General features: G+C 38.5%; 1 protein-coding gene across 4 annotated transcripts in view; it reads left to right on the top strand.

The window, feature by feature from the left end:
* The window catches only part of APOO (apolipoprotein O), an 88,353-nt gene that overhangs the window by 53,872 nt on the left and 8,613 nt on the right, over window positions 1–25,868 (top strand). For all 4 annotated transcript variants that reach the window (XM_077146400.1, XM_077146399.1, XM_077146402.1 and 1 more), the window contains 2 exons: window positions 6,686–6,777; window positions 10,119–10,199. In XM_077146400.1, coding sequence (XP_077002515.1) covers window positions 6,686–6,777; window positions 10,119–10,199 — 173 coding nt within the window. The remainder of the gene's footprint in view (window positions 1–6,685; window positions 6,778–10,118; window positions 10,200–25,868) is intronic.

Consider the following 25,868-nt stretch of genomic DNA (forward strand, 5'->3'; position numbering starts at 1 on the left):
CTATGAACAACTTTACGCTAATAAATACAACAATTTAGATGAAATGGATGGGTTCCTGGAAAGACATGAACAACCAACTTTCACTCAAGAAGAAATAGATGACCTCAACAAACCAATCACAAGTAAAGAAATTGAATTAGTCATTCAAAAGCTTCCTAAAAAGAAAAGTCCAGGACCAGACGGCTTCACATGTGAATTCTATCAAACATTCCAGAAAGAATTAGTACCAACTCTCCTCACACTCTTCAAAAAAATCGAAGTGGAGGGAAAACTACCTAATTCATTCTATGAAGCCAATACCACCCTCATACCAAAACCAGGCAAAGATATTACAAAAAAAGAAAAGTACAGACCAATCTCTCTAATGAATATAGATGCAAAAATCCTCAATAAAATTCTAGCAAATCGTATCCAACAACACATTAAAAGAATTATACATCATGACCAGGTATGCAAGGATGGTTCAACATAAGAAAATCAATTAATGTAATACACCATATCAACAAATCAAAGCAGAAAAATCACATGATCATCTCAACTGATGCAGAGAAGGCATTTGACAAGATTCAACATCCTTTCCTGTTGAAAACACTTCAAAAGATAGGAATACAAGGGAACTTCCTTAAAATGATAGAGGGAATATATGAAAAACCCACAGCTAATATCATCCTCAATGGGGAAAAATTGAAAACTTTCCCCCTATGATCAGGAACAAGACAAGGATGTCCACTATCACCACTATTAGTCAACACTGTGTTGGAGGTTCTAGCCAGAGCAATTAGACAAGAAAATGAAATACAAGGCATCAAAATTGGAAAGGAAGAAGTAAAACTATCACTGTTTGCAGACAATATGATACTATACGTCGAAAACCCGGAAAAATCCACAACAAAACTACTAGAGCTAATAAATGAGTACAGCAAAGTAGCAGGTTACAAGATCAACATTCAAAAATCTGTAGCATTTCTATACACTAGCAATGAACAAGCTGAGGGGGAAATCAAGAAACGAATCCCATTTACAATCGCAACTAAAAGAATAAAATACCTAGGAATAAATTTAACTAAAGAGACAAAAACCTATATAAAGAAAACTACAAAAAACTGCTAAAAGAAATCACAGAAGACCTAAACAGATGGAAGGGTATACTGCGTTCATGGATTGGAAGACTAAATATAGTTAAAATGTCAATCCTACCTAAATTGATTTACAGATTCAATGCAATACCAATCAAAATCCCAACAACTGGGCGGGCCGCGGTGGCTCAGCGGGCAAGAGTGCTTGCCTGCCGTGCCGAAGGACCCCGGTTCGATTCCCGGCCCCAGCCCATGTAAAAAACAAACAAACAAACAAAATATAATAAAACAAGAAAATGTTTAAAAATGTTTCCCTTTCTTCCTCCCTTCCTTCCTTCCATCCTTCCTTCCTTCTCTGTCTTTCCTTCCTTTAAAAAAAAAAAAAATCCCAACAACTTATTTTTCAGAAATAGAAAAACCAATAAGCAAATTTATCTGAAAGGGCAGGGTGCCCCGAATTGCTAAAAACATCTTGAGGAAAAAAAACGAAGCTGGAGGTCTCGCGCTGCCTGACTTTAAGGCATATTATGAAGCCGCAGTGGGCAAAACAGCATCGTATTGGCATAAAGATAGATATATCGACCAATGGAATCGAATAGAGTGCTCAGATATAGACCCTCTCATCTATGGACATTTGATCTTTGATAAGGCAGTCAAGCCAACTCACCTGGGACAGAACAGTCTCTTCAATAAATGGTGCCTAGAGAACTGGATATCCATATGCAAAAGAATGAAAGAAGACCCATGTCTCACACCCTATACAAAAGTTAACTCAAAATGGATCAAAGATCTAAACATTAGGTCTAAGACCATAAAACAGTTAGAGGAAAATGTAGGGAGATATCTTATGAAACTTACAATTGGAGGCGGTTTTATGGACCTTAAACCTAAAGCAAGAGCACTGAAGAAGGAAATAAATAAATGGGAGCTCCTCAAAATTAAACACTTTTGTGCATCAAAGAACTTCATCAAGAAAGTAGAAAGACAGCCTACACAATGGGAGACAATATTTGGAAACGACATATCAGATAAAGGTCTAGTATCCAGAATTTATAAAGAGATTGTTCAACTCAACAACAAAAAGAAAGCCAACCCAATTACAAAATGGGAAAAAGACTTGAACAGACACCTACCAGAAGAGGAAATACAAGTGGCCAAAAGGCACATAAAGAGATGCTCAGTGTCCCTGGCCATTAGAGAAATGCAAATCAAAACCACAATGAGATATCATCTCACACCCACCAGAATGGCCATTATCAACAAAACAGAAAATGACAAGTGCTGGAGAGGATGTGGAGAAAGAGGCACACTTATCCACTGTTGGTGGGAATGTGAAATGGTGCAACCACTGTGGAAGGCAGTTTGGCGGTTCCTCAAAAAGCTGAATATAGAATTGCCATACGACCCAGCAATACCATTGCTAGGTATCTACTCAAAGGACTTAAGGGCAAAGACACAAACGGACATTTGCACACCAATGTTTATAGCAGCGTTATTTACAATTGCAAAGAGATGGAAACAGCCAAAATGTCCATCAACAGAAGAATGGCTAAACAAACTGGTATATACATACGATGGAATATTATGCAGCTTTAAGACCAGATAAAGTTATGAAGCATGTAATAACATGGATGGACCTAGAGAACATTATGCTGAGTGAGTCTAGCCAAAAACTAAAGAACAAATACTGTATGGTCCCACTGATGTGAACGGACATTCGAGAATAAACTTGGAATATGTCATTGGTAACAGAGTCCAGCAGGAGTTAGAAACAGGGTAAGATAATGGGTAATTGGAGCTGAAGGGATACAGACTGTGCAACAGGACTAGATACAAAAACTCAAAAATGGACAGCACAATAATACCTAATTGTAAAGTAATCATGTTAAAACACTGAATGAAGCTGCATCTGAGCTATAGGTTTTTTTTTTTTTTTAACTATTATTATTACTTTTATTTCTTTTCTCTATATTAACATTCTATATCTTTTTCAGTTGTGTTGCTAGTTCCTCTAAACCGATGCAAATGTACTAAGAAACGATGATCATGCATCTATGTGATGATGTTAAGAATTACTGATTGCATATGTAGAATGGTATGATTTCTAAATGTTGGGTTAATTTCTTTTTTTTCCGTTAATTAATAAAAAAAAAAAAGAGCATATGATGGAGGTAAACTTTCTAAGTCCTCACATGTCTGAAAATTACTTTCTACCCTCATGCCACCTAATAATTTGGTTGGGAGTAGAATTTATTTTCCATCAAGACTTTGAAAGCGCTATCTTCTAGCATCTGGTATTTCAGATATGAGAGTTGATAACCAGTCTGATGATTGTTTCTTTTTGAGTGATCCAATTTTTTCATCTTTTTTGCAGTAACATATACAACTCAACATTTCCCATTTTTACCATTTTCAAGTATACAATTCAATAGCATGAATTACGTTCACAATATTGTGCTACCATCACCTGTATCATTATCCCAAGTTTTTCATCACATCAAACAGAAACTCTACCCACATTTAGCAATAACCCCTCCCTGTCCCCAGTCCCTGATAACTTATTGTTCTAGTTTGCTAGCTGCCGGAATGCAGTATACCAGAAACAGAATGGCTTTTTAAAAGGGGAATTTAATAAGTTGCTACTTTACAGTTCTAAGGCCAAGAAAATATCCCAATTAAAACAGCTCTATGGAAATGTCCAATCAATGGCATCCAGGGAAAGATACCTTGGTTCTAGAAGGCTGATGAAGTTCAGCATTTCTCTCTCAAATGAAAAGGCACATGGCGAACACAGTCAGGGCTTCTCTGCTGGAAGGTCACATGGTAAGCACAGCGTCATCTGCTGGCTTTCTCTCCTGACTTCCGGTGTCATGAAGCTCCCCGGGAGGCGTTTTCCTTCTTCATCTCCAAAGGTCGCTGGCTTATGGACCTTCTGCTTCGTGGTGCTGCAGCATTCTCTGCTCTCTCCAAATCTCTTTCACTCTCCAAAATGTTTCCTCTTTTATAGGACTCCAGAAACTTGTCAAGACCCACCCAAATGAGTGGAGACATGTCATCACCTAATCCAGTTTAACAACCACTCTTGATTAAATCACATCATCCAGGGAGATGATCTGATTACAGTTTCAAACATACAGTATTGAATAGGGATTATTCTGCCTTTATGAAATGGGATTTAGATTAAAACATGGTTTTTCTAGGGGACATACATCCTTTCAAACCATCACACTTATAATCTACTATCTGTCTCTATGAAATTTGCTTCTTCTAGTTATTTCATAATAGTGAGATTATATAATGCATGTCTTTTTGTGTCTGGCTTATTTCATTCAACATAATGTCTTATAGGTTCATCCATGTTGTAGCATGCATAATTCCTTCTTATGGCTGAATTATATTCCTTTGTGTGTATATACCATATTTTGTTTATCCATTCATCTGTTGATGGACACTTAGGTTGCTTTCACCTTTTGGTTGTGAATAAATGCTACTACAAACACTGGTGTACAGATACCTGTTTGAGTTCCTGCTTTCAGTTCTTTTGGGTATATACCAATAAGTGGGATTGCCAGACCCCCCAGTTGAAATTCTCTTTTCAACTTTCCAAGGAACCACCAAACTAATTTCCACAGTGGCTGCACTGTTTTACAATGCCACCAGCAATATATAAGAGTTCCTGTTTCTCCACGTCCTTGTCAACACTTACTATTTTCTGTTGTTTTTTTCCAAATAATCGCCATCCTAGTGGGTGTGAAGTGGTATTTCATTGTGGTTTTGGTTTGCATTTCCCTGATGACCAATGACATTGAGCATCTTGTTGTCTAAGTGATTCACTTTTTTTTTTTTTGTTCCTGGAAACTTTGAGGATCATCTCTTAATGTTTAGTGTTCTAAATTTCCATGATGCTGTGACTAAATACAGATCTTTTCATTCATTGGTTGGGCATTTTGGTGGCTTACAGCCTTCAGCTCTAAGAAGATATCTTATACTCTTTCAAAATTTACTCCCATTGTATTTCCTTCCTTAATTAATGATCAGAGTGTCTAAAATTGACCGTGTATGTCTCTTTTCTTGATTATTTTATTCCTTTTGAATTTTTTTTACCTCTGTGATTTCCAAGAACTTTTTCTTGTTCCCTGAATATTCCTTTTTCACAGGATTCTTTTTCTTTTAATGTAGTAGGTTCTTGCATTTATTTGATAATACTTAATAACAGGTGTAGTTTTGCTTTTAAGATCTATTTCCTGCGGTATTATTTTTTCTTCTTGCTTGTCTTAATCTCTCTCTTTTATATTGCAAGCTTTCCTCAGATGTCTGGCGATCCTTAGTTGTCCAGTCGTGTTTAGGAATAGACAGTTAAATGCTAGTATGAACTCTTGGAGCATAGATAGGCTTGCTGACAGACAGTCTGTACCGCAGGGTAAGCTGGATGGGAACAGACTTTGTATGGGTAGGGGGTACCTACACTCAGTGCTAGCGTGAGCAGAACTTTACTCTCGGGCATTAATACATATAAACACACAAATGCACGCACACGCACACACACCAGCTATGTTGGTTCTTAGCAGAAAATCCATGGTGCTTTTTTAGAGATTACCCCTCTTTCCCCTCACCCTACACCCACACACACACACTCACCTTTTTGGGATGCCTGGAAGTGACTTACTAGCCAAGGGCAGTTTTGCACTGAGATGGCATTGGGGCAAGAGGGGGTCAGCTAGTCCATGCACAGGACTTGTGCTTGATGCCGTTTTGATCCCTGGTTGCTCTCCCTACCCTCCACAGTACCTGCCATCCCTGGATCTGGAGCCTTCCTGGGGCTGCATGGGACAGATATGCTCCCTTCTTGGCTGCAATCGCCCCTCAAGACATCAAGGCTGTGCATTCTCTTTTTTCCCTCCACTTTCTGTTTTCTGAAAATTTATTGCTATTTCTGAAAACATTGCTATTTCATGCAGCCAGTGACTCCTCTGCCCATGTTCTCTTCATTGTGGATTTATTATCTGTGTTTTATCCTTACATTATTATTTTAGTGAAGAAGGAGAGAAGAGGAATGTTTACATTTAATATTTAAATAGCAAGCCAGTTTGCTATAAAAGACCATAAACTTTAGAAACCAAAACAGTGTTTCTTTTCAAAAGTTTGTCTTCTGCTCCTATAGAAATTGTGATTCTCTTGAAAACGTTGTACCTAGTGCATTTCTTTATATGAAATGTCCAGAATAGGCAAGACCATAGAGACAGAAATTAGATGTATGATTGTCTAGGGCTGACAGGATAAAGATTGGAAGATTACCTAGGAGTGTGGGGTTTCTTTCAGCAGTGATAAAAATGTTCTAAAATCAATCGTAGTATTGGTTGTATAACTTTGGGAATATACTAATAGTCACTGAATTATACTCTTCAACTGGGTTAATTGTATGATATGTGAATTCTGTCTCAATAAACTGTAAAAAATGGTGGTCCTTATTGGTGAGCATGATGTTATTTGTCACATTCTCTGTCAATTTAGAACCAAAGAAGTCTTATTCAGTATTAAATGTACCAGGTAAATTGTGATGGTAAGGATAATGAATCGTCTGATGATGTGTACAATTTTTTATTTAACAGGTTCAAAAATAAAGAAGCTGATCTATCCGCCTGGTTTCATGGGATTAGCTGCCTCAATCTATTATCCACAACAAGCTATTGTATTTGCCCAGGTAAATTAGACCCAGTAAACTAGGATGTCCCTTCTTTTTGCTTGTATGTGTAGATTTTACTGCTTAATTTTATTTTATCTTACAGTTTTTATACCAGACTAAAATTTATTTGCACATATAGATGAACTATGGCAAATTTAAATCTGTTTTTCTCCACTACATACTTTAGTTCTGATCCTTTTTTCATTGTCAGTGTTCAGAGAACGCATGCCAATTTGGATATTAATCAAAGAAAATTTAAGATATTTTTGCATATTTACATGAAAGTATAGAGACCCAAATTCCAAAACTGATAACCTGTGGGTCATTCTTAGTTGTGGGTGTTATCAGATCCCAGCCTTCCCTCCTTGGGCATGCATTCACAGACTGTGCTGTAGCCCTATAAGCCTTCTCTCTGGTCCTGACACCAACTTGGTTTTCTTTGCTGGTGACTTCAGGGCATGCAGTCCCTTCTGCGGGGAATGCCCTTCTTGGGTTTCTCAGATGGCTGTTTGGTTATTTTTTACCTTCAGGCCCCAGCTTAGTGGTATCTTGGCAAATAAGTGTAACATAGCAGTAGACAATATGGGTAAAGCAAGACCAGCGGCTCTCAAAATGTTGTCTCTACAGATGAGTAAAAAGTATGGATTAAAAATAAATAAATAATAGGGGGAACAAATATAAAATAAATTGGTAGATGGAAATACTAGTGGTCAATAAGCGGGTATGGAATGTATGAGTTTTTTTCTTCTTTTTGTTTCTTTTTCTGGAGTGATGCAAATGTTCTAAGAAATGATCATGGTGATGAATATACAAGTATGTGATGATATTGTGAGCCACTGGTTGTATACCATGTATGGAATGTTTGTATGTTAAGAATGCTTGTGTTTGTATGTTGTTTATCAATAAAAATATTTTTAAAATGTGGTCTCTAGACCTACAGCATTAACACCACCAGGGTACTTGTTAGAAATGCAAATTCTCAGCAACACACAATACACACACACACACACACGTAACACACACACACACACACACACATACACACATACACACACTAAATCAGATACTCTGAGGGTGAGGGCCAGCAGTGTTTTAGCAAGCCCTTCAGATGATTTCAACGCCCACAGTGTTTGGAAACCACTGAGGTACTCCAGTAGGTAGTCTGAAGTGGGTGGTGTCTGGCAGTTAGTAGGACTCCATACATAGACTCTCGGAAAACTGGCAAGAGCAAGGCAGGCTGTAGGTTTTGAGGTCCTGGGAAGCTTATGGAGATAGGGACTTAGTTGCTGGAAGTGCCGTATCACATGAAGAATCAGTCCCAGGAGGAGACAGTGGTGCAATCACCAGAATTAGGCTCTGAGGGTATTGAGCCAGACTCACCTGACACTGATCTTCCTGAATTCCTCGTGACAGAATTGAGTTCAGAGTCTTTCAGTTGTAGGTGGGAGTGCAGCAGCCCTAGCTGTGAGGAATTGATGACTTTGGTGGCTACTGCCAATGAGATCTTGCCAACATGGGCTTGACATTGTTTATTACAGTCCTGAAGGCAGGTCGTTCCTGTCCCTGCTCCAGCCCCACTTCAGGAACAGTGAATAATATCTGCCTGCTTTAGAAAATATAAATAATTAAACATCATCTCAGTCCTTTGTGACTTAAACAGTAAATAGATAGGGTGGGAAGGATTGGCTTGGCTGTTGGTTTAGAAGCATATGTACCTACCACCCTTCCCCTGCCCCCATGTGGGTATCTTTATTTTTTCTTTTTTTACGTTATATTCCACAGCATATGTTGCAAAATAACTTTTGTATTCACAACCAAGACAGTAGGATGTAGATCTGAGTTGCATACTTATTTATTTTTAAAGTCAGTGGGAAGGAGTTTTCCTTTTATTGTGTACCTAGAATAAGCCAGAACAAAACAATTAGCTGTATTTTCACTAGATGTAAAATATAAATGATTGAAAGAGACCTTCTGCTATTGTTTTAAGTGTCATTTGGTTCCCATTTCAAGCTTCAATTTTCTTTTTTATGAAGACTGTGGCCTTGGACTAACCATTAATCACTTATGTTCTATTTTCTGTTCAGTAGTGGTTACATAAAAATACAGTAAGAAAACCCTTTTATATTCCTCTCAGAAATTTAAAACACTGAAAACAGTATCACATATATGGTGATATTCGATGTCTACTGATGGACCTGAGAATTGTATCATGTATTTTAAGAACAGTTGGAGCAACTGGAAGAATGAAACTTGTAAGAAATCAGCATATTGCAAAGGCCACTGCATTTACTAGCAAGGTGACATTAGACAAGTCACTTGGCCTCCGAATGTTTCTTCATGATCTTTGCCTACTTACCTTGCAGAGTTTTTATACAGAGTAGAGATAATTTATGTTAAAGTGCTTTGTAAATTAAAATGCTATGCAAAGAATTTACTGTAAAAATTAGGGAAAAAATAATAACCGCTTTCAGAAATTGGAAAGCGTTTATGTGGAAGAGCAATCAATCAACATTTTTTTTGTCATAAGTGGGACCAATGAATGCCAATCACTGAGGCTTTTTTTTTTTGAAAGGTCATTACTTTAAAAAGAAGTTACCAACAAATAAAGCCACGTGGCCAAAGATGGACATGCACAGTTTTTATTTTTTGTTGTGGTAACAGATTTACAACATAAAATTTGCCATTTTAATCATTTTTATGTGCACAATTCAGCATTAATTAAATTTACCATGTAGTGCAACCATCACTTCCATCTATTACAAAATGAGTGCATTTTAAGGTAGTAAGCTCCCTGACCTGGAAGTATTAACAGACCCTGGGTCATACCTCTCAGAATGTTCTCTAAAGGAGTCTTAATTTGATTATCTCCAAAATCTCTATATAAACTTGAAGACTGTGTTTTTTGGGGGCCTAAGGAAACAGAGCATCTTCACTGGGTTTACCTTTTTTAAAATCTGAGCTTAAAATGAATGATATTTTAACTTAGCAAACGTGAATTGATTGGCTGTTACATACAGGGCAGGTGCTAGATGTAGTAGGTAGAAGCCTTCCCTCTGTGTCTGATTTTCAGGAATTTCCCATATCAGTAACGATCTACCTTTTTTTGTGAAATTTTGAAAGTTTAGAATATATGCCTATAATTTATAGCAAGTTATTTTTAAAAGATAACAAAAAACAACCAGACTGTTTTTTCTTCTTCTGTCATTCTCACTATCTTTTTATATTGCATGGTTTTAATATGTATGTCCCATGACTTACTGCAGTAGTTATGTGCTCAAATACATTTCCTTTGGGAAAAAAATTCTCTTCTTTACTATCATGCATGGAATAGTAATTGATCTTTTAAATTTTGTTTCAAGGTCAGTGGGGAGAAATTATATGACTGGAGTCTACGAGGATATATAGTCATGGAAGATTTATGGAAGGAGAACTTTCAAAAGGTGAAAGCTTTTTCATTATCTTCCTTTTGGCTTAAATACATGGTTTCTCTAGGGTTTTGTAAAATTCCAGGTAAGCCTGCTGTTTATTTTATCTTGCTTTTTTCCGTTTGTTGTTAATTATTCCTCCAGTTCAGTTTTTCTGGTGACCATTATCTGAGGAGTGATAAAACTTCTGAGCATTAGGTTGTCATCAACAGGGCAGAATAAGTAGTGACTATAAAATGCATTCCATTATAGCCTTAGCCCATAATTTCTACTCTATTTTATATTTTATCTGTTCAAAGTATAGTATATTATATGAAAGTTTTATCAAAGCTGAATTCAAAGGGAATTATACATACTATGCTCCCAGGTAAAAGATAAGTCACCAAGATCCTTTCTCTAGCCTTTTTGGCCCAGCTAAGGGTATGAGCCATGGTATGTTGGAGACAGCCACCAGCCACAGGCCACCTTCTCTCAGCTATCTGGTGGATGAATGGCAGAGGAAGGAGTTTGTGTAATTGTAAGGGCATGCCATCTTCCATCTCTTTGAGCAGCCATTTAGCTGATTAAATGTTGTCTATGTTTGCTGGATCATTCTCCCCTGATAAGGGAGAATGACTACAGAACAAGGTATCATGTCTCCTCTAAGGTGAGGGAGTACACAGCCAGCTAAGGAAGAATTATGGTTCTTATACTGACAGATACCTTCTAGGTTATAGATTAAAGAAAGTTAATTTTGACTCAAAATTATTTCAAATAAAAATACTTCAAATATATAAATATATATATCTTAAAATTAAAATCCAGACTTTTAATTAAAAGTAATTAAAATTTAAATCCAGAATTTTGTACTGGAATTTGAAAGTACCATTATAGAATAATTTTCCAGTGAAATCTTAAAACTGATTTTTATACGGGTGGTTTCTAAAGAAATTTGTCTCTAGTTAGCCTATTTAAATTAGCTCTGGAATAGGAAGTTCTATATTAATATCAAGTATCCTTTGGCAATCCCTTTTAAAAAATAAATGCTTAGATTTTTTTTCATATCTCTGACATTTTCTTTGGAGACCTTCCTTCCTGTTTAAAAAATTCCTTAACAAGCTCATGCTGAATTTTATATGGGAAAGGAAATCGCAGGTTAGGGAAACTATACATAACCCTTGAAAGAAATGTGGAAAGTGAGACTAAATCAGCCTTAATTCTGAGTGCTCACTGTGGAGGGACTACAGAAAGATACACACCAAAGCTAGGGGAGGGGAGGTATGGGATGGAGGGAGGGATGGAGGCTGCAGGTTGTGGGAGCCTTTCACTTGGAAACAGCTTTCTCTGAGAATTCAGCCCAGTGCAAAAACAATGAACTGTGGTAGGAATGCAGATTTAAAAGGGTAGCATTTTGTGGTTATTTGAAAATGTTAGTTATTAAAGTTACTCAAATTTATATGCAGGTCTTTTGGGGGTAGATAGTAAGGATTTCTAATTAGCTCAAGGTTGGTTTGAATATCTTTGTAGTCCTCTGTGCCCCCCCCGCCCCCGCAACCAATTCTCAAAAGTGATTGAGAGAGAGATCCAAGATGGCGTCTTAGTAAGGTACATGCGTCTTAGTTCCTCCGACTCCAAATCAACTAATAGGTGAACAGAAACAGTACAGAACAGCTCCCGGGGCTACAGCAGGGAATGGACACACAGCGTAACCCAGTCTGGGCTGGTTAGTCTGACTGCGAAACTCGGCTGCGGTGAGTGAGATCCCTGAGCGGCGGGCGATCTCCTGAGCAGCCGCAGCTGCGGCGGTCCGAGCTAATCCCTCCCTCCTTCCTGGGCTGGCTGAGAGACGCGGAGAGACAAGCTTCCCAGCCAAGGCGGCCGGCGCCACACTTTTGCGGGCGGCTTCGAGTCTCGGCTTCGAGTCCGCGACTACGAATCTCGGATTAGAGGGCTATCCAAAGTCTGGGCTGGCAAGTCTGACTGCGAGACTTGGCTGCAGCGAGACCCCCGAGCGGCCGCAGCTGCGGCGGTCCGAGCTAATCCCTCCCTCCTTCCCGGGCTGGCTGAGAGACTCGGAGAGACAAGCTTCCCAGCCAAGGTGGCCGGCGCCACACTTTTGCGGGCGGCTTCAAGTCTCGGCTTCGAGTCCGCAGCTACGAGTCTCAGATCAGAGGGCTATCCAAAGTCTGGGCTGGCAAGTCTGGCTGCGACTCTTGGCTGCGGCGAGACCCCCGAGCAGCGTGCGATATGCCGAGCAGCCGCAGCTGCGGCGGTCCAAGCTAATCCCTCCCTCCTTCCCGGGCCGGCTGAGAGTATCGGAGAAGCAAGTTTCCCAAGCCAAGGCAGGCAGCGCCCTTCTTTTGCGGGCAGCTTCGAGTCTCGGCTTTGAGTCCGCGGCTACGAATCTCAGATCAGAGGGCTATCCAAAGTCTGGGCTGGCTAGACTGACTGCGAGACTCGGCTGCGGTGAGACCCCCCAAGCGGCGCGCGATTTCCCGATCAGCGGCAGCTGCGGTGGTCCGAGCTACTCCCTCCCTCCTTTCCGGGCCAGCTGAGAGTATTGGAGAAGCAAGTTTCCCAAGCCGAGGCAGGCGGCACCCCTCTTTTGCGGGCGGCTTCGAGTCTCTGCTTCGAGTCCGTGGATACGAGTCTCGGATAGGAGGGCTATCCAAGCCGCGGTAGCCCCCCGCCACGGGAGGCTTCCTGGTCCGGTGGGGAATCCCCCAGGCCTGCTGCGGCCCGCAACCAGCCACAGGGTCCCCTCAAGCCGCGGCAGCTGACGCCCCCACCACGCGCGGCCCCTGAACCAACGGAGAGAATTGGATCCGAAATCCCCAGGCCATGGAGATCGGTGAGTGGGGGAGACCCATTCCAAACACTTGAGACAAATGTGTGCCACGTGCGCCACGTACTGGGCAAGATAAGAAAAACAGATCCCAGAGATTTCACAGAAAAATCTTACAACCTTGCTGGATCCAACACCCAGAGAAATCTGAATAAATGCCCAGACGTCAGCAGCAGAAGATAACTGTCCACGCTCAAAAGACTGAGAATATGGCTCAGTCAAAGGAACAAACCAATAGCTCAAATGAGACACAAGAGCTGAGACAACTAATGCTGAATATACGAACAGAAATGGAAAACCTCTTCAAAAACGAAATCGATAAATTGAGGGAGGACATGAAGAGGACATGGGCTGAACATAAAGAAGAAATAGAAAAACTGAAAAAACAAATCGCAGAACTTATGGAAGTGAAGGATAAAGTAGCAAACATAGAAAAAATAATGGATAGCTACAATGATAGATTTAAAGAGACAGAAGATAGAATTAGTGATTTGGAGGATGGAACATCTGAATTCCAAAAAGAAACAGAAACTATAGGGAAAAGAATGGAAAAATTTGAACAGGGGATCAGGGAACTCAAGGACAATATGAACCACACAAATATACGTGTTGTGGGTGTCCCCGAAGGAGAAGAGAAGGGAAAAGGAGGAGAAAAACTAATGGAAGAAATTATCACTGAAAATTTCCCAACTCTTATGAAAGACCTAAAATTACAGATCCAAGAAGTGCAGCGCACCCCAAAGAGATTAGACCCAAATAGGCGTTCTCCAAGACACTTACTACTTAGAATGTCAGAGGTCAAAGAGAAAGAGAGGATCTTGAAAGCAGCAAGAGAAAAACAATCCATCACATACAAGGGAAACCCAATAAGACTATGTGTAGATTTCTCAGCAGAAACCATGGAAGCTAGAAGACAGTGGGATGATATATTTAAAATACTAAAAGAGAAAAACTGCCAACCAAGACTCCTATATCCAGCAAAATTATCCTTCAAAAATGAGGGAGAAATTAAAACATTCTCAGACAAAAAGTCACTGAAAGAATTTGTGACCAAGAGACCAGCTCTGCAAGAAATACTAAAGGGAGCACTAGAGTCAGATACAAAAAGACAGAAGAGAGAGATATGGAAAAGAGTGTAGAAAGAAGGAAAATCAGATATGATATATATAATACAAAAGGCAAAATGTTAGAGGAAAATATTATCCAAACAGTAATAACACTAAATGTCAATGGACTGAATTCCCCAATCAAAAGACATAGATTGGCAGAATGGATTAAAAAACAGGATCCTTCTATATACTGTCTACAGGAAACACATCTTAGACCCAAAGATAAACATAGGTTGAAAGTGAAAGGTTGGGAAAAGATATTTCATGCAAATAACAACCAGAAAAGAGCAGGAGTGGCTATACTAATATCCAACAAATTAGACTTCAAATGTAAAACAGTTAAAAGAGACAAAGAAGGACACTATATACTAATAAAAGGAACAATTAAACAAGAAGACATAACAATCATAAATATTTACGCACCGAACCAGAATGCCCCAAAATATGTGAAGAATACACTGCAAACACTGAAAAGGGAAATAGACTCATATACCATAATAGTTGGAGACTTCAACTCACCACTCTCATCAAGGGACAGAACATCTAGACAGAGGATCAACAAAGAAATAGAGAATCTGAATATTACTATAAATGAACTAGACTTAATAGACATTTATAGGACATTACATCCCACAACAGCAGGATACACCTTTTTCTCAAGTGCTCATGGATCATTCTCAAAGATAGACCATATGCTGGGTCACAAAGCAAGTCTTAACAAATTTAAAAAGATTGAAATCTTACACAACACTTTCTCGGACCATAAAGGAATGATGTTGGAAATCAATAGTAGGCAGAGTGCCAGAAAATTCACAAATACGTGGAGGCTCAACAACACACTCCTAAACAACGAGTGGGTCAAAGAAGAAATTGCTAGAGAAATTAGCAAATACCTTGAGGTGAATGAAAATGAAAACACAACATATCAAAACTTATGGGACGCAGCAAAGGCAGTGCTAAGAGGGAAATTTATTGCTCTAAATGCCTATATCAGAAAAGAAGAAAAGGCAAAAATCCAGGAATTAACTATCCATTTGGAAGAACTGGAGAAAGAACAGCAAGCTAATCCCAAAGCAAGCAAAAGGAAAGAAATAACAAAGATTAGAGCACAAATAAATGAAATTGAAAACATGAAAACAATAGAGAAAATCAATAAGGCCAGAAGTTGGTTCTATGAGAAAATCAATAAGATTGATGGGCCCTTATCAAGATTGACAAAAAGAAGAAGAGAGAGGATGCAAATAAATAAGATCAGAAATGGAAGAGGAGACATAACTACTGACTTCACAGAAATAAAGGAGGTAATAACAGGATACTATGAACAACTTTACGCTAATAAATACAACAATTTAGATGAAATGGACGGGTTCCTGGAAAGACATGAACAACCAACTTTGACTCAAGAAGAGATAGATGACCTCAACAAACCAATCACAAGTAAAGAAATTGAATCAGTCATTCAAAAGCTTCCTAAAAAGAAAAGTCCAGGACCAGACGGCTTCACATGTGAATTCTATCAAACATTCCAGAAAGAATTAGTACCAACTCTCCTCAAACTCTTCAAAAAAATCGAAGTGGAGGGAAAACTACCTAATTCATTCTATGACGCCAACATTACCCTCATACCAAAACCAGGCAAAGATATTACAAAAAAAGAAAACTACAGGCCGATCTCTCTAATGAATATAGATGCAAAAATCCTCAATAAAATTCTAGCAAATCGTATCCAACAACACATTAAAAGAATTATTCATCATGACCAAGCAGGATTCATCCCAGGTATGCAAGGATGGTTCAACATAAGAAAATCAATTAATGTAATACACCATATCAACAAATCAAAGCAGAAAAATCACATGATCATCTCAATTGATGCAGAGAAGGCATTTGACAAGATTCAACATCCTTTCCTGTTGAAAACACTTCAAAGTATAGGAATACAAGGGAACTTCCTTAAAATGATAGAGGGAATATATGAAAAACCCACAGCTAATATCATCCTCAATGGGGAAAAGTTGAAAACTTTCCCCCTAAGATCAGGAACAAGACAAGGATGTCCACTATCACCACTATTATTCAACATTGTGTTGGAGGTTCTAGCCAGAGCAATTAGACAAGAAAAAGAAATACAAGGCATCAAAATTGGAAAGGAAGAAGTAAAGCTATCACTGTTTGCAGACAATATGATAATATACATCGAAAACCCGGAAAAATCCACAACAAAACTACTAGAGCTAATAAATGAGTACAGCAAAGTAGCAGGTTACAAGATCAACATTCAAAAATCTGTAGCATTTCTATACACTAGCAATGAACAAGCGGAGGGGGAAATCAAGAAACGAATCCCATTTATAATTGCAACTAAAAGAATAAAATACCTAGGAATAAATTTAACTAAAGAGACAAAAAACCTATATAAAGAAAACTACAAAAAACTGCTAAAAGAAATCACAGAAGACCTAAACAGATGGAAGGGCATACCGTGTTCATGGATTGGAAGTTAAATATAGTTAAGATGTCAATCCTACCTAAATTGATTTACAGATTCAATGCAATACCAATCAAAATCCCAACAACTTATTTTTCAGAAATAGAAAAACCAATAAGCAAATTTATCTGGAAGGGCAGGGTGCCCCGAATTGCTAAAAACATCTTGAGGAACAAAAACGAAGCTGGAGGTCTTGCACTGCCTGACTTTAAGGCATATTATGAAGCCACGGTGGTCAAAACAGCATGGTATTGGCATAAAGATAGATATATCGACCAATGGAATCGAATAGAGTGCTCAGATATAGACCCTCTCATCTATGGACATTTGATCTTTGATAAGGCAGTCAAGCCAACTCACCTGGGACAGAGCAGTCTCTTCAATAAATGGTGCCTAGAGAACTGGATATCCATATGCAAAAGAATGAAAGAAGACCCATATCTCACACCCTGCTCAAAAGTTAACTCAAAATGGATCAAAGATCTAAACATTAGGTCTAAGACCATAGAACAGTTAGAGGAAAATGTAGGGAGATATCTTATGAATCTTACAATTGGAGGCGGTTTTATGGACCTTACACCTAAAGCAAGAGCACTGAAGAAGGAAATAAATAAATGGGAGCTCCTCAAAATTAAACACTTTTGTGCATCAAAGAACTTCATCAAGAAAGTAGAAAGACAGCCTACACAATGGGAATCAATATTTGGAAACGACATATCAGATAAAGGTCTAGTATCCAGAATTTATAATGAGATTGTTCAGCTCAACAACAAAAAGATAGCCAACCCAATTACAAAATGGTAAAAAGACTTGAATAGACACCTCTCAGAGGAGGAAATACAAATGGCCAAAAGACACATGAAGAGATGCTCAATGTCCCTGGCCATTAGAGAAATGCAAATCAAAACCACAATGAGATATCATCTCACACCCACCAGAATGGCCATTATCAACAAAACAGAAAATGACAAGTGCTGGAGAGGATGCGGAGAAAGAGGCACACTTATCCACTGTTGGTGGGAATGTCAAATGGTGCAACCACTGTGGAAAGCAGTTTGGCGGTTCCTCAAAAAGCTGAATATAGAATTGCCATACGACCCAGCAATACCATTGCTGGGAATCTACTCAAAGGAATTAAAGGCAAAAACTCAAACAGACATTTGCACACCAATGTTTATAGCAGCGTTATTTACAATTGCAAAGAGATGGAAACAGCCAAAATGTCCTTCAACAGACGAGTGGCTAAACAAACTGTGGTATATACATACGATGGAATATTATGCAGCTTTAAGGCAGGATAAAGTTATGAAGCATGTAATAACATGGATGGACCTAGAGAACATTATGCTGAGTGAGTCTAGCCAAAAACTAAAAGACAAATACTGTATGGTCCCAATGATGTGAATCGACACTCGAGTATAAACTTGGAATATGTCATTGGTAACAGAGTTCAGCAGGAGTTAGAAACAGGGTAAGATAATGGGTAATTGGAGCTGATGGAATACAGACTGTGCAATAGGACTAGATACAAAAACTCAAAAATGGACAGCACAATAATACCTAATTGTAAAGTAATCATGTTAAAATACTGAACGAAGCTGCATCCGAGCTATAGGTTCTTGTTTTGTTTTGTTTGTTTTGTTCTTATTATTATTACTTTTATTTTTTTCTCTATATTAACATTCTGTATTTTTTTCTGTTATACTGCTAGTTCTTCTAAACCGATGCAAATGTACTAAGAAATGATGATCATGCATCTATGTGATGATGTTAAAAATTACTGATTGCATATGTAGAATGGTATGATGACTAAAAAAAAATGGTCAGCACAATACTGCCTAATTGTAATGTAATTATGTTGGAATGCTGAATGAAGCTGCATCTGATCTATAGTTTTTTTTTGTTTTTTTTCTTTCTCTTATATATTTTTGTACTTTTTATTTTTATTTGTGTTTTCTCTGTGTTATCACTTTATTTCTTTTTCTGTTGTCGTGCTATTTCTTTCTCTAAATCGATGCATATGTACTGAGAAATGATGACCATACACCTATGTGATGATATTAAGAATTACTGATTGCATATGTAGAATGGATTGATTTCTAATGTTGTTAATTTTTTTTAATTAATAAAAAAAAAAGTGATTGAGAATTTAAAATGCTCTTCAGTTCGTTTCCTCTCAAAATACAGTTTTCCTGTCAGCTTTCCTTTCTCAATGGAAGGTAATAAAATTTACGTTGATTGACTCAACATTTAGCACAAGTTCTAAATGAAAAATGGCAGAAGTCCCTATTAATTCAAGATTAGATATACTTAAATTTCAGGAATTATTTGATAGTAAGGTGCATTGTTTTATTGCCCTCCCCCCATTGTTTGATTTTGTGGGTTTCAGGGTTTTCCTGCTATTATTTTGATTTTTGTTGGTTTAATGACATCAAAGATTTAAGCTACCCTGTAACAGGAATCTTTTAGGGCCCTCGAGCTGAGTATATTATCGAGTAATTTGTAATCTAATAAGGGAAATGAGGAAAGTTGCACAACCAAAATATAAGACAAAACGTGATAAGTGCCATAGAAAAGCACAGAAAAAAACATAAGAGAGTTTTGGATGAAGAAGAGAGCCTGTCTCTTTGAAGGGAATTGAGGGAACACTTCAAGAAGGAGATTTTTTTATTTGTTAGCTTATTTGGAAATTAATTTTTGAGCCAAACTTCAATTACCAGTCTTAATTAGGTACAATCTAATTCATAATTGTTTATACCATAAAGGTGTGCCAGAAATAGACAAGCTTTTGATTGTAAGTGGTCAAAGAAATCAGGGGATATTATGTTTAAAACAAGGCCTGAAGTTGTTGGTTTTTTTACATTTTTAACTTTTTTTATTATATAGTATAACATATATACAAATTAAAGAAATAAAAAAACAATAGTTTGCAAAGCACTCTTCCAGAGTTTGTCACGTGCTACCGTATGATCCTCTCAGATTTTTTCTTCTAGCTGCTCCAGAATATAGGAGGCTAAAAGGCTTAAATATTTTATCAGAGTTGACTTTTTTCCTTCTTTTTTTGTGAAAAATAACATTTATACAAAAACCTGTAAATTTCAAAGCACAGCACCACAATTAGTTGTAGAATGTATTTCAGAGTTTGACATGGGTTACTATTCCACAGTTTTAGGTTTTTACTTCTACCTGCTCTAAAATACTGGAGACTAAAAGAGATATCAATTTAATGATTATAAGTTGTATTCTCATTTTCATTCATCTCCAGATAGCTACTGATTTCTCTAGCAATTTCTTCTTTGACCCACTGGTTGTATAAGAGTGTGTTATTTAATCTCCATATATGTGTGAATGTTCTCATTCTTTGGTGGTTATTGAGATCCAGCTTCATCCCATTGTGATCAGAGAAAGTGCTTTCAATAATTTCAATATTTTTAAATTTATAAAGACCTATTTTGTGCCCCAGCATATGATCTATCCTGGAAAATGTTCCATGAGCACTAGAGAAGAATGTGTATTCTTGTCCTTTGGGGTGCAATGGCCTATATAAGTCTGTTAGGTCTAATTCATTTGTCAAGTTATTTAACTTCTCTATTTCGTTGTTGATTTTCTGTGTGGTTGTTCAATCTTTAGAGGAGGGTGGTGTATTGAAGTCTCCTACTATTATTGTTGAAACATCTATCGCTCCCTTCAGTTTTGCCAATGTCTGTCTTATGTACTTTGAAGCTCCTTGATTGAGAGCATAAACATTTATGATTGTTATATCTTCTTCGTGAATTGACCCTTTAATTAGCATATAGTGTCCTTCTTTGTCTCTTATGATGTCTTTACATTTAAAGTCTATTTTTTCTGATATTAGTATAGCTACTCCTACTTTCTTTTGGTTACAACTTGCGTGGAAGATCTTTTTCCATCCTTTCACTTTTAATCTATTTATATATTCAATCTATTTGTATACTTGTGTCTAAGATGAGTCTCTTGTAAGCAACATATAGCTGGATTATGTTTCTTAATCCATTCTGCCAATCTGTATCTTTTAATTGGTAAATTTAGTCTGTTAACATTCAAAGTTATTACTGAAAAGGCGTTTCTTGATTCTACCATCTTATCTTTTTTATTTTATTTGTCAGATCTATATATTCTTTTCCTTCTTTCTCTTTTTATTATTTAATTTACTCTTAGTGTTACTCTTCACTTCCGTGCCCTCCTCTAGACCTCCCTCTCCTATCTTTTTTTTTTCAACTGGCAGAACTCCTTTTAGTATTTCTTATAGGGCCGGTCTCTGGTTGACAGATTCTTTCAGGACTTGTTTGTCTGTGAAAACTTTAATCTCTTCCTCAATTTGAAGGACAGTTTGGCTGGTATAGAATTCTTGGCTGGACGTCTTTCTTTTTTAGGATCCTAAATATATCATACCACTGCCTTCTCGCCTCCCAGGTACTAGTTGAATAGTCTGAAGTCAGTCTTATTTGGTTTCCCTTGTATGTAGTAGGTTGTTTTTCTCTTGCTGCTTTCAGGATTTTCTGCTTCTCTTCAACATTTGACTGACTGATTAGTATGTGTCTTGGGGAAGGCCTATTAGAATTCATTCTGTTTATACTTTGTTGGGCTTCTTTGACTTGTATATTTATGTCCTTTATGAAGGTTGGGAAGTTTTCCCCCATTATATCCTCAACTACTCTTCCTAGACCTTTATTCCTCTCTTCTCCTTCTGGGACACCAGTGATTCTTAATATTTGTGCGCTTTGTTTTGTCTATCATTTCCCTGAGATACAAATCAAAATTTTCCATCCTTTTTGTCATTTGCTATTTTAAGTCTTCAGTCAGTTATCCTGTCCCCTATATCACTTATTCTTTCTTCTGTCTCTTCAAATCTGGTGTTGTGTGCCTCTAGTATGTTTTTTATTTGGTCAGCGGAGTCTTTAATCTCTGTGATATCGCTGTTTTTCTATGTATTCTTTCAAATTCTTCTTTGTGCTCTTTTACTGTCTTCTTGATCTTCTTTATGTCATTTGCTACTCCACTAATTTTATTTAGTAGAGTTGTATGAATATCTTTGATTAGTTGTTCCAGTGTGTGTCTCCTCTGGTATTTTAATTTGGCCATTAGGCAGGGCTATATCTGTCTGCATTGTGGTATGCTTAGTGATCCTCTGTTGTCTTTGTGGCATGTAAATATCTTGATTGATTTACTTTGGAAGTTGATTTCTTTCAGTAGTCTAATGCCTTGTGTTTGCGGGATAGATGTACAACAGGGAGCAGGGTACAGGGTGGGGCACTCAGTGTGGTGATTTGTTTCAGGACACTTGTAAGCACAGGTTGGGTATGTTATACTGATGCTTGTGAACATGGGTGCTGAGCAGCCAGGGAGGATGTAGCTGTGCGGGTACACCAGTCTGGGTTGCATAACCCTGGTGTGCGCTGGTCTAAGGCATGGGGCCCTTTGTGTGTATGCATAGAGCTGTGGCAGCAGGTCAGCATTATGCCTTCATGGATTGGGGGCAGTGTGACCCAGCTGTGCAGGTCAGTACTTTCTCAGAGCTGGGAAGTGTGTCTGAGGGCTGTGTGCATGCACAGTCTTAGGACTGCTGTAAGCTGAGGTTCCCAGAGTTGAATGATGTGATTGGGGGCCCGTGCACATGTGTGGGTCTCGGAGTGCCATAAACTGATTTGCAGAGCTCAGGGGGAGCATGGTGGGGCTATGCAACACTAACAGATAAGTAGATAGACAGCTTGACAGATGGATAGATAGAATGATACGACAAATGTGGCAACATGTTAAAATTGGTGAATCTGGGAATCTGGGGTGGGGGTATATTTGGAGCACTTCAAAGGCAAATAATTTCAGTTGGGGGAGAATCATTATATTGTTGGATTTTAAACTGTACACGTATTATATATCATTTAAAAAAACCCTACATCAACCCATGATGATGATATTTCTCAACACACCCATCTTCTCTTCACAGTTCTGACAGGGGGTTCATTTTAGTGGAAGCAGATAAAGTTCTCTCAAGTGAACTGTGGTGATGACAGAACTGAAAGACCATCTCATGCAAACTTTAGTGGTAGAAGACTCAGTGCAAACACTTAGAATTAATTCCTAAAAGGGGGAAGGAATGTGGCAGAAGAGTAAAATGCCACAGACTTGTTTGTTTTCTAAACATTTGAGAATAGGCTGTATATGTCATTCTTGAACACTTAATACTTCCATATACATTTCCTAATAACCCTTTGCCTATTTTTATTTGGGTCGTTTGTCTTTTTGTTGTTGAGTTGTAAGAGTTCTTTATATATTCTGGATATTAAGCCCTTATCAGATACATGGTTTCTAAATATGTTCTCCCATTCTGTTGGTTTTGTGTGGTCAACTTGGCCAAGTGAAGGCACTTAATTCTGTTGCTGAGGGCAGGAGCCAATGGTACATGAACCTCATCTGTTGCTAATTACATCTGCAGTCAGCTAGGAGGCGTGCCTGCTGCAATGAATGATGTTTGACTTAATTGGATGGTGCTTAAATGAGAGAGCACAATGTATCACAGCCCAAGCAGCTCAGCATACCTCATCTCAGCACTTGCAGCTCACCCCAGGCCCTTGGAGAGGAAGAAAGAAATCACCCCAGGGAACGTTGTTGGAACGCAGAGGCCTAGAGAGAAGGCCAGTAGAGACCATCCTGTGCCTTCCCACGTAAGAAAGAACCTCAGTAGAAAGTTGGCTGCCTTTCCTCTGAAGAACTAAGAAAATAAATCCCCTTTTATTAAAAACCAATCTGTCTCTGGTGTGTTGCATTCCGGCAGCTAGCAAACTAGAATAGATTTGGTACCAGAAGTGGGGTGCTGCTGCAGTTTGCAAATACCAGATATGTTGGAACCATTTTTTGGATGGCTAAGGGAAAGATTTTGGAGGAACTGTGAAGAGAATGATGGAGAAGTCCTGGAATGCTAGAACAGACTGTTGGTGTAAACGGAACCACTGCCAATCTGGACAAAGGGGGACACAGAGGGACAAATTGGAGTTTGCAGAGTGAGAACCATGGATGCTCGGGTCTGAAGCCAAGAAACCTCGGCCAGGAGAGTGGACCCACCCATATACATGGAGAGGGTGAGTTTGCCCTGAGGGCAGAGGATGAGTCTCCCCTCTTGTTGCAGTGGAAGAGTTGTGCAGCCTCAGGCCTTGGAAAAGGTGTAGCACGCTCCTTGGAGGACTGGGGAGAGCCTGGCTGCCACCATATGGAGTGGTTGAGTGTGTGCCCCAGAAATGGCAGAGAGCCCAGGTGTGGCCGTGATGGCCGTGAGAGAGTGGAGCCAAGAAAAAGGTGGTCTCCTCAGTGTTCCCTGAGGTTGATTTGGAAAGAGGCAGGCCACTGCATAGGCCCTTGGAAGGGGTGGTGCTGCCACTTTCTAAAGCCAAAGGATAAATGACTTTCAGACTTTGAAATTCCATGGCACTTGCCCTGCAGGTTTTACATCTGTGCTTCTTCCAGTTTCTCCCTATGGAAATGAAAACCTGTATCCTGTGACTATCCTCCTTTGCATATTGGCAACAGACAATTTGTTTTGAGATTCACAGGTCCGCAGCCAGAAGAGAATTTTTTTCTTGCACCTTAATATTGTTTAAGGTGATGCATGTAGTTGCCAAGTTGACAAGGGGTGGACATGTGGTAGTTAGATTCATTTGTTAACTTAGCCAGGTGAAGGCACCTAGTTCTGTTGCTGTGGACAGGAGCCAATGGTACCTGAACCTCATCTGTTGCTAATTACATCTGCAGTTGGCTAGGAGGCGGGCCTGCTGTAATGAATGACGTTTGACTTAATTGGCTGGTGCTTAAATGAGAGAGCTCAACATAGCACATCCCAAGCAGCTCAGCATACCTCATCTCAGCACTCGTAGCTCAGCCCAGGCCCTTGGAGAGGAAGAAAGAAATCACCCCGGGGAACGTTGTTGGAACCCAGAGGCCTAGAGAGAAGGCCAGTAGAGACCATCCTATGCCTTCCCACATAAGAAAGAACCTCAGTAGAAAGTTGGCTGCCTTTCCTCTGAAGAACTAAGAAAATAAATCCCCTTTTATTAAAAGCCAATCTGTCTCTGGTGTGTTGCATTCTGGCAGCTAGCAAATAGAACATTTTGCTTCTCTTTTTTGGTGTTAGTAGCTGTTGATGCTCAATGCCTAGTTGAGGATTGCAAAATGGTGGTATTCTGTCATTTCATTTTCATGTATTAGGTAGAATAATTTAATAAGGAACCACTTCCCCTTTTCTACTGTTTTGTTACCCAGTAATAGTTTGAATAGGTAAGACAGGATAAATGCTTGATTTTTTTTCTTTTGTTTATCAGTTTTTAAAATAATGAATTAGTTCCCGCTCAACCTCAGAAGGTCACCATTTAAAAAATATCATTATGAATTTGTAGATTTAAACGCATTTGATACATTTCAATCCTTTGCAGCTCTTATCAAAGTTCTAATTGTCCCATCTTCAGCTAATAGAAGTTGGCTCTGAATAGTTTTGACATGGCCCAAGTAATCTGGTATAGTTTCCTTGCTGTCTAGCACGTCAGGATGTTCCCAGAATTTCCCATTGTGGTTTAATTTAGGTTTCCTGATTATTGATGAGATTGAGCATCTTTCCACGTTTATTGGTTTCTTCTTGAAATGCTAGTTCATGTCTCTTGCCATTTTTTGTATGGGTTGTTTCTCTTTTTCCTGTTGATTTATAAGGGTTCTTAACATTTTTTCTAGATACTAATATCTTTGGTCATATGTTTGCAGATGTCTTCTCCCAGTTTGGAATTTGTCTTTTCAGTTTTGGTGTTTTTTGGTAATCAGAAGTTCTTAATGTAATTGAATGTGTTGATCTTTTGAATTATGGTTTTTATACTTGACTGTAGTAACTTAATAAAAGCATGGACATATTTATTGGTTGTCCGTGGCTAATACAAAACCCTTTCAAAGTATTCCCAGCCCAGTCTGAGTATCAAGATAGAGGCTAGTTGTAGATGTCAGCTCTGGTTCACAGGTGACTCTTTTAGAATTGTCTTATAATTAGCTGCATTCAGCAGTTTGCCTCAGTAAATGTCATAGTTTAGTTTTTTCAGTAGGTTTTTTTGTTTGTTTGAGGCATGCTTTTCAATAGGTTTTTAAAAAATGTAACAAGTTACTAGCAAAGAAATGTAGAAGGACTGTTAAAGGACAGCAATAACTTAAGAGAAAAATCCTAGTAATCCTTTAAAGGGCAACAAAATACATAAAGAAACATAAACCTGTCACCA

This window comes from Tamandua tetradactyla, chromosome X (assembly GCF_023851605.1).
Source record: "Tamandua tetradactyla isolate mTamTet1 chromosome X, mTamTet1.pri, whole genome shotgun sequence".
In the NCBI taxonomy this organism is placed as follows: Eukaryota; Metazoa; Chordata; class Mammalia; order Pilosa; family Myrmecophagidae; genus Tamandua; species Tamandua tetradactyla.